Genomic DNA, 10,225 nt, shown 5'->3' with positions numbered 1-10,225 from the left:
AAGCATGCCATTAGATTACTTGTAAAGGTGTTGCCCTAAGGAGTCACGGATCTATCCTGGCTGAGTCCCAAGAGTGTTCAGAAAAGGCTGTCAACAATTCCTATGTCATCATCTACCTTGTTTTTTTGAAGGACTAGTGCCTCCATACAGAAGTTATCATCCTTTTAAATAATTTTCCAATGCAAGGGATCCTCAGCACCGTAGCTATTTCTCTTGTGTGTAGGAGCAGAGTGCAGGGAGATAGGTGGACCACCAGACTTCAGCTGAAAAATCATGAGTGTTCAGTGAACCCAACCAAAGAGACTAAGGTTTCACAGTAACAAGCATCAAGGATTTTACTTAACCACCTATTCCTGCAGTGCAGAGAGCAAATAAAGAATAATGGCTAACTTCTGTGATAGGTTGAAAATGCATGTAAATGATGAATATGTGATATAGAATAAAAATAAACAGAGGGGTAAAAGAAAGGAGACAGGCAGATTAGTAGAATCAGGAGTAAAGATTATTTCAGGGCAGTCTTTCTTACTAGTGCAGGCACTTCACATAACTTAGTCTGACCAGCAACTCTGTTTCAAGAAGGATTTGGACATCTGTTGATTGGAACCTCCAGGTTGAAGGACAGAGCACCATGGTACCAGACCCTTCTCTCATTATCTTTACCAGTAATACAAAATGTCTTAGTCTATATGAGGTAACTGGATATAACCACGCCATCTTATCTCAACCTAAACAAAGTAAAACCTAAATTTACTGGCTACTTGGCACTCAAACTTTTTCTTCTAACCTTTTATCATGGAAAGCTCTGACTCATCTCTGTCATGCGTCTCTCATTTTCTAATCCTGTAACTTCTGCTTTGCACAACTAAAGCTAAAATGGTCTAAACTGCCTATACTAGTTAATCATATATGCCAATTTATTACTTCCATTCTTATCCTATTCTCTCGCCAATGGTTTCCTGTATTGTCTTACATGTATAAAATGAAAACGTAGAATAAAAATACTGTTTCCTGTATTTTCTTACACTACATAGCAGTGGTGGCCCTAATGCTTGGTAGCTGGTGGGGATGCCAGCAGGCAGGTGCAGTGTATTTTCTCTTCTGATGTGTGACGATGCTGGGTTTGGTGCTAGCATTTGTGCCATCGGTGGCTGGCCCCAGAGGGAAATAAGACTCAAAATGACTTTAGCAAGGGTAGATTTCTGCTGGGGACAGACCCCACTGTCCCTGAGGTAAGAGCTGGCACCTGCTACGCGTGTTAGGACTAAAGGGTAGATCTGCAGACAGTTGAAGAGCCTCTGAAACCCAAGGATAGAGGAGACCTCCTCACATTCAGCGTGGCTGAAGATAGGAGCTGTCTGAATAAGCAAGGTTTTGTGAAGGACTCATGGCGATTTCTCATGAAGAGGGAGATAGGGAACAAAATGTTGGTGAGGCTTTGCAGGGGACTGACTGCTCATGACTGAAGACTCAGATAGGCGAAGCGTAACCAAGAGCGGATCGGAGTACAGGAAGATGTGAGGCTGGTTTTTGAAGAAAGAAGACAGCTGCTCTGTACTTCATTAAGGCCCAGGTTCCCCCTCTCCGTGACTTGGCGGGCGGCAGGCAGAGAGCGGGAACACACACAGAGACTGGCCGATTTCCCCTCTGCTTGTGGGGTTGCACAAATGGAGTCAGCCTGGCGTTGTCCTCCCGCCCCGGCAGAAACGTGCCCGGGCAGCACACCCCTCACCCGGCGCTGCGGAGCCGGAGCTCCGCTCCTCCTGCCGCGTGGCATCGCCCCGAGTGCCGAGCCCCGGCATGCCACCCGGAGCTGCGCGGGTGGGAAAAACGAAGGTGCGGCTCAAGCCAGGAGCAGGAACATCTCCAAATCCTCCCCTGCTCACGTGACAGTCGGGCCGTGAAGTTACATGTAAACAACGCCTCTAACCTGCCACCAGTCTGGGCCACGCCGTAAGACACCTCACTTTGCTTCCAGAGATTTCCAGAGCCCTGCACACCATTTCTGCGCCCGTCTACCCCTAGCTTTCTATTCGCTCTTAACTACCCTTTTCTCATCAGCCATTTCAGAGCAGAACCTAAAATACATGAATCATCCAAAACCATCTCTGACAAAGAATAGAAAAGTAATCTGAAAATAGCTTTACCAAACTATTTTAGGGGCCTGTATGGTCCCACCAGTAACCATAAACCGCCCATCTCGCACTAGCCACCCTTATTCTTACCTCAGATAATGTTCTTCACAGGTTCTCAGAGTACACCTAGTTTTCAGGCCCTCTGCCATAGGCCCTGAATCCACTTTCATAAACAACATGCAGCGGATCTTAACCACCCAGAAAAAATATGATTAATTCACCCCTAGCAAGTTTAGTTGCCAAAATCTCTCAGTAGGATTTCAGGATTAAGCAGTAATCCTTGCTTTTGGAGCCTGCTATTCCATACCGTTCTCATAAAAACACAATCCTGTGATTGCCATTAACAGGATTTTACAACTGGCCTTATAACAACTGAGGAGCCACGAAGGAGTCTTCATTCTAACCCTGATTCTGGACTTAAGTCTTCTTAGCCTTTATCTTCTGTTTTCTTGAATCTTAACTCCTACCATAACCTTACTTTTAACTATGAACAGATCACCCCTTGCTGGTGACACGTACTTTCACCTTGCTTTGCAGAAGCCAACAATAAATCCAGCTCTCACGCCTGTTGCCTGTAAAACAATCCATCAATTACCACCCTTTAGGGAACTGGGCATACACTAGGAGGATGGCTGATATGACTAGGATAAAAGATGTTTAGCAAGTTCTTGTCTAGCAAGTTCTGTAGTGGGTTTTGGGTTAGGGTAACCTTAACCCTAAGCCTAACTCCTACTTTAAGGATATTCTCATATCACCTATTGAGGAGTAACCGTAAGTCATTCTGGCTCTTGTAGTATCTATGAGCCTTAATGGATCTTAAGACACTTAGGACCCATGTGTTTGTCCCCTGTGTGCCCCAGAGTCCTCTGTTGGCTCTCCATGGCACCCTAGAGCCCTCTGTTTGGGCTTTGGTCATCTTACAACCTCTCAGTTTTCCAGTGTGCCCCTCAGCCCTCTCTTAGTTGTTTGAGCCCAGCTCTTCAGTTCACACTCCTCTGAAACCTAAGCCCAACTCCTAACCTTTGTTTGAGCTGAGTAATTATGGAATGAATTTCAGCTGGAAAGTGGTAATGACTGAATGACCATCAGGAAAAATTGCACTGCCTGAAAGTGCTGCCAAAGCTCATCCCTTAGGCGTTTTTGTCATGGCTCACGTAAGCATATAATTAGGAGATCTGACTCTCAGGTACACAGAGATTCTTTTAAGTACTGGCACCTGCATCGACCATGTAAACCCCTCTAATTTGGTTTATAAATCCTAGGTTGTTGAGTTTTGTTTAATGAATGAATTGCAAGTTCTTTACAGGTTGCCTTCTGATTCCAGGAATTGGAGATATAAGAACATGAAATTATTCAAAGGCTCAAAGCAAAATGATAAAAAGGTAACACTGCTAGCTTCATCCATACAGGATATTTGAAAAGTGGTAGTACATTCAATTTACAGAGCAAGGCTGCTCTGTCCCACCAGGTTAGTGTATGAGAGAAATTTTTTAGGGTAAATTATCATTCATGTTACATCTTGCTGTATATTTGGTTTAGATTGAAATTAACAGAGTATCTATATCGTCCATTATGTCTTTATTGTCGATACTAATTTCTAGTCACAAGATCTGTTGAGGTTCCATGCTTTGTTATTGTAGTCCTCTTGTTCAATGTCTGAATAGTTAAACTGATTCAGAAATAGCCATTCCATCTCTTGGCAGCATCTGATGTAAACACTCCAATGGTCAGCAGGCGCAGGGTCCCCCTGTGCTGTTCAACCTTCCTGTTACTCCTGAAGTCACCAAGGATAAGCCATGTTCGTGAACGGTTCCCCTCAAAACCAGGCTTCACTCTGCTGCCCTGGCCACGCAGATGATGACTGATGGTGTCCCAGGGACCAGTCATGAAGGAGATGCTGTGTGTGTGTGAGAGGTGTCATGAACCACCCGCCCCGTGGTTCATGGGCCAGGGCATCCCTGATTTTGGATTGTGTTTGCACAGCAGACTGAGTGGACTATGAACCCAGGTACCTGGTCAATCTTGAAATGTTAACGTGTTCCGACAATGACCCTTCTCATTACTCATATGCATATCTCATTTTATGGGAAAGGAACAAGTTTTTTTCTTTTTCAGAGGTAGCTTGAAATTTTTGGTCCCATAGCTGTTGAATGTAAGGTGGATTACCTCTCAAGCCAACAAAAGCAATTAGAAGTTGTTTTTATTTCACTCTGTTTCTTTCCTAACTTTATTCTGACCCTCCCTTTGGGGTCATTTATTTCTCACATTAGTTAGTAGTTTCTCCCGTTTGGGGATTTGGTGGTTCTAGTGAAACATCTAAAGGAGAAGACCAAGCAAACTCTCTCCTTTTTTGGCTAAGAATGTTTGTTCTGCTAATATCTGAATATAAAAACAACCTAATACTTGGGGCAAAAGCAGGGGACATCCTCAGGGGACTTTTCAAAGAGTTTTTCTGCTCCTAGGCCTGTTTGAACTTTTCAGGGGAGACTGTTTAAATCTCAAGAACAGATTGTCACTTCGCATGACTGGGGTTTTTTGGTAGAATAATCTCATGATACAGTTTTTACCAAGAGGAATGGATGTATGAGACTAACACAATGATGTGGCTATTTTCTTTGCTCTGTGTTTTTTTTCTTTCTGTCTGTTTTCTTTGTTCTGTGAATTAGTTTTCTTTTCTTCCTCTCTTCCTTCCTCTTTCTTTTATTTCTCTTTCCTTCTCTTTCTTGTTTTCTCACCTTCTATCTTTTTTCTCTTTTTTTCTCTCTTTCTTTCTTTTCTTTCATTCTCCCTCTCAGTCTTTCTTGCTTTCTTGTTTTCTCATATTAAAAAATAGAAGACAAATTTACGAATCGACTTGTATTATTATAGATGGCATTTGGTGGCACAGTTCTACATTTGAGATTTTTCCTTCTTCAGATCTTATCATCCCCAAATAGATTTCCTACTCACTTCATGTTTGTTTGTTTAAACTATGTCTCTTGGTATTGTAGCAGCTCAGGACAACTTTCCATATACTGCCATTCAGTTCCCACACGAGTTAACTCCCAGGCTTTCAGCTAGATGACTTGCCAGTTGCTGAGTGATGCCATTTGAAGCACAGCCTCAGATGATGAGCCTGGGGCCCTTTGCTTGGCATGCCTCAGACATTTGGAGCAATGGGAGAACCGCACACTTCTTTTTGAGAGAGTCATGGTCGGAGTCACTATTTGCTCCCCCTCCTTACCAAAGGCAAATGGTTGGAGAAGGTAACCTCCAGCTTCTTCAAGGAAGTTCTTCAACAGCTTCAGGGAAATCTGAACAGACCATGGATGTATCTGGAAGGAGAGGACTCTTTCCATTCTCATCTCTGAATGCTCTCACGTGGGAATGACCTTAGTAAGTCCAGAACTTTTTCCTCTTCGTTTTACTCTCCGGAAAGAAATATTACATTTATACAGAGATATCAATGAAGAACTTTCTTGAGTCTTTTTGAACTGTTCTTTTCCTTTTCTATTTGTTTTAACACTTGAAGTAGACAGCTTCTCCTCTGTTTCTCCTGTGGAGCTTTTCTACACTTCCAGCAGCACAGTGTTTGAGCACCTTCCCTCTGCAGTTTTTGCAGAACACTGCTTTTGGGAGGCTCGCCACTCATTCTGGTCACTGAATTTACTTGTTGCATTCACACTCACTTCTCTACCACATTTCCAGCTATGCTGTTTGTTCCCTCCAACTGCGTGTCAGACGGTGGCATGGTCAACATCCAGGTCGGATCATCATTAACATTTTTGTGCAGGTTTAAATGCCAGCAAGCCCTGAGGCTTCCCAGGTTGTTTACCGAATGCTCTTTTTTAGACTGTGATATTGTGCCTTAAGAAGCTATTTTGAACCCAGGAAACCCAGGGCTCATGAGAGAAAATTTATGACTGGGGTGAATGGCTCTGTTTAAATAATCATTGCAAAAGTCAGCCCCAGTAAAACTTCTTTACTTTGCATTTGATGTTCTGAACTGCTTGAGGATACTGGTAAATTCCCATTATGGCATGCTAATGAACAAGGCTGCTTATATGGATGAACCAAGTCAGCTGGGCAAGCTTACTCCCAACAGTTAGTCTCTGTTAACATCAGTAAATCAGCAAGAGTCCTGAATGTGACTCTGTATTATCACGGGGCAGCCGGGAAGTTAACAGGGAAGGGGGCATGAAATATTCATATGAAAATCTGCTGAAGCCAATGCTGCTAATTCTCTGTTATGAGATAGAAGACATACAAAAGGAGAACTTGTTCCATAACTCAGCAAAACAACAGTTATAACCATTATAACCATGACAGGGAACCTGAACAACTACTTCTCTTTGTGATGGGTTGGATTTGTAATGTTTGCAGGATATTGCAGTTGTGCTAAGTGTTCAGAGTGTGTAAACATGGTTAAATTATGTTATGTTAGGATAAATGACAGTTAACGGTGGTCAAAAATGACTGTCTCAAAACAGTGGCATTTTGCTTTCCCTCCAGCTCTGTACTCAGAGGGAATACAATGCTGAGTAACTACATACTATTATTACTTACTTAATTAAAGCCCTTCCTGGAAAAGAGATGTTGGTATCAATTTTTTTTTTTAAACAAAAAACTTCCGAGCCAAATTAACTTCAAGTACATATGTTTAACTTAAAATTAATGTCATTAGCTTCAACAGGAGCTGAATAGACCTGTCTGGGAACAATCTAGGGCTCTAACAAGAACAGCCAATGCTATCTGTGACCACTATATCATGAAACGTTGCAATGTGATGGAGACGTTGCTTGTTCAAGAGCTCTTTGAGGGTATCTCTTTAGCTGTGGTTTAGTACTCATATGCTGAACCCCGTAGAGAAGAAAGCTCAGGATTTCTGCTAGCATGATGGGCTTAGCAATCTTTAACGTTGCCAAGAGTAGTCCCAAGTGGGTTTCAGCTAGCATCAGTACATCAAAGCTGGTTTTCTTTTTGCTAAGGCTTTCAGATATGACCAGAAAATAGGGTCCACAAAACAGAAAGAAAAAGGGGCGGGGAGGAGCACACAATGCTCACAGTATATTTTTATACATATTTACAGAAGGAAGAGCTGTGCTATCCAAACTTGAGCTTTCCCCATGGATGGGTCAAACATAACGTTTCATCCCAGCGAAGGCACAGAGAACATCTCAATGCACAGAAACATTTCTACACAGGAAAGGGTCTGGGAGATATTGACCCCACTTTGGGTAATTATGATCATCTCCTTCCTGGGTTTTTGTGAAAATGGAATTGTCCTCTGGTGCCTCTGCTTCCAGATCAAAAGAAACCCATTCACTGCGTACATCACACACCTGTCCATTGCTGACATCTCCTTACTGCTTTGTACATTTATTCTGTCAATTGAGTACATTGCTGGTTTTGGATTCGCATATGGTTTTTACTATTATATAACCACCACACTATCTATTGTCTTCCTTCTTGGATATAATACTGGTCTCTATCTCCTGACAGCCATCAGTATTGAGAGGTGTTTGTCTATTGTTTATCCCATCTGGTACCGATGCCACCGGTCACAGCACCAATCGGCAATTGTGTGTGCAATTCTGTGGACTCTGTCTTTTCTGATGACAGTAGCTGAATACTTAACATGCAAAGATGATTCAACAAAGGAACAATTCGACGATGGCAACCATTGCCAAGCACTGCTCATCTTCACGTGGATCCTGACTTTCATGATCTTCATTCCTCTAATGATTCTGTCCAGCCTGATCTTGGTTATCAGGATTCATCGTAACTCCCTGAGACCTCATTCGTCAAAGCTCTACATCATCATTGTGGCCACAGTCATTGTCTTCCTCATCTTTGCCATGCCTATGAGGCTGCTGTATCTTCTGAATTACCACCACTGGTCGTCTTTGCTCAGCCAGCAGAACCATGTCACCGTTGTTCTCTCCACCGTTAACAGTAGCATCAACCCCCTCGTTTACTTCTTTGTAGGAAGCAGCAAGAAGAAGAGGTTCAAGGAGAGCCTCAAAGTGGTTCTTAGTAGAGCACTCGCTGATGGGTTGCGGCCGAGAAGCCAGGAAGTTGGCATGAGTTTGGATATAGCTGAAACAATTTTCTAAAGCTTAGGGGGGAAACTCTAGGGGCAAATAATTGGACTTGGAAGGTTTAATAAACCACTGCAAAACTAAAAGTATTTTTCTTCCATAGAATGTAAAAAGCAGTGGTGAAATGGTACTGTTATCTTTGGTGGTTGAGCAATGGAAAAATATGGACTAGAATAAAGATAACTTTTATTTGTATTTTCTTAATTATTCAAACACATGCTACATCCTGATGTGACTATGTCAGTCAAAGATACGACAGTGGAAAAGAGACAGGCCAACAGAGAATATAAAAAAAGGACACAGAAATATGTTATAAATAGTGTGACATTTATACAAGCACTGAGCACCCATAAATGCTATTGAAGTCATCAGGGCCTGTGTGTATTCACATTTTTAAAAGTCAAACCCACTAAACACAGGATTCACGTTACATACTGGGACTTAGTTTCAACTGTTTCCAGCTTGTTTAAGTGCGCAAAAGACCTGCTCCCTGGGGGGAAGAGAGGAAGGAATTCACGTATGAGAGCAAGTCCCTACACATACCCACAAACATACGGTGTAGCTTTGGTCTAGCAAGACATTAAAGTATACAGTAAATGGCCAAGCTCCCCTGTGGTTAAGGGGCTGCTTCAGAGCCTCTTCTCAAAGTATACGTTGTGTAATTTCCAGTGACATCAACATTTCTCTGAGTCCTTGGATAATCGGATACCTTACACACAGGAGTAGTTGGCAACATGGGGATGTTGTCAACTCACAGAGGGCTTTTGCTCTAATTATGAAGGGTGGCGTTGGCTTATTCCCCAAATGTCAGTGTTCCTGTAGGTTTAGTTATTCGAGAAGTCTACGACAAAGTCAGTCCCAACACTTGCCGTCCTAGCCACGTATTGAGCACTTAGCTATTCTCTGGAGAATACATATTTCCCGTGCGGTTTCTCTGTTTTATAACAACTAGTTTTGGATGAACAGAAAAAAAGAACTGTGCCTCACACAGTGCACGACAGGGCTACGTCCCAGCCACACTGTTCCAGCTGACTGCCTCCTTCTGTTGTATGCCAGGGTACCGGGGCTGGTATTTTGTGGAGTTTAATTCCCAGGGCCACTTGCCCAACTCTAGCCAAGCTGCAGAGCAGAGAGGAAGACAACAGCAAGGAGGGGATGGGGCTAGGTCAGGTTTATCACACTGACGCAGAATATGGGGGGGTCTGGGCAGTCAGAGAGCTGTGGCACTTTCAAAGAGGCACCTGGGAGATGCATTTGCTTCTGGCCCCCATGGAGCTCCAAATTCAGCAGGAACAGAGACCTCCTGCCACAGGCAGAAGCAGCATCTTCAGCTTCCCGCCAAGTTTCCATTGGCACACTTAATAGCTAACTGGGGAAAGAAAAATACAACCTACCCCTCCTCTGTTGAAAGATTGCCAGTCCTGGAATAAGGCAGATGGTAGGTTAAGACTGAGGATTGGATGGGAATTCACATAGAGAAGAGATCTCAGAGGGACAAATATTCCTTCTATGCATGTGCCTTTTTCTCCTTACATTGAAGTGTTGCAGTGTGTCACTGCAGAAAAGACTCAGGAAAAGGAAGAGGTTACCCTTATATCTTCCTAATTCCCTTACTCCATTGAAACCTTTATCTATGACAGCCCCTCTATTTGTCCCAGTTTTTCTCTTTGAACCTGCAGTGCCAGGCCAGTCATCTCTATTGATTCAGGTGGTAGATGAGTGCAGTCTGCTTCTCTCTCTGGGCAGTGATCTGCTGTACTGCTGGAATGAAAAATCAGCAGAGCACCTTCCCATTGCTGATGGTGAGTGCAGGATACGGCGAACAGGGCTGTGGACACCCTGGGAGGGTCAGGGGGAATGAGCGTGTGGGATGTCCACATACGCGTGGCACGTGTGTGCATGCACCTGCTGGGGGCTGGGGGACTGTCACAGAATTTGTCAACACTGATAAATGCCATAAACTTGAATACTAGGGGAGATCTAGCCCAGAAAAAAACCCCAAATGACAGACTC

At 43.3% G+C, this 10,225-nt stretch overlaps 1 protein-coding gene across 1 annotated transcript; it reads left to right on the top strand.

The window, feature by feature from the left end:
- Window positions 1-7,237: 7,237 nt before the first annotated feature.
- Window positions 7,238-8,227, top strand: MAS1 (MAS1 proto-oncogene, G protein-coupled receptor; the record flags this gene model as incomplete). The annotated part of the gene is made up of 1 exon (XM_082306002.1): window positions 7,238-8,227. The coding sequence occupies one exon, from the start codon at window positions 7,238-7,240 to the stop codon at window positions 8,225-8,227; it is 990 nt and encodes a 329-aa protein (XP_082162128.1).
- Between the last annotated feature and the right edge of the window lie 1,998 nt (window positions 8,228-10,225).

Source organism: Platalea leucorodia (assembly GCF_965183815.1).
Source record: "Platalea leucorodia genome assembly, chromosome: 3".
In the NCBI taxonomy this organism is placed as follows: Eukaryota; Metazoa; Chordata; class Aves; order Pelecaniformes; family Threskiornithidae; genus Platalea; species Platalea leucorodia.
The sequence above is the reverse complement of the archived record's forward strand: the minus strand, read 5'-3'. Positions and strand labels throughout refer to the sequence as shown.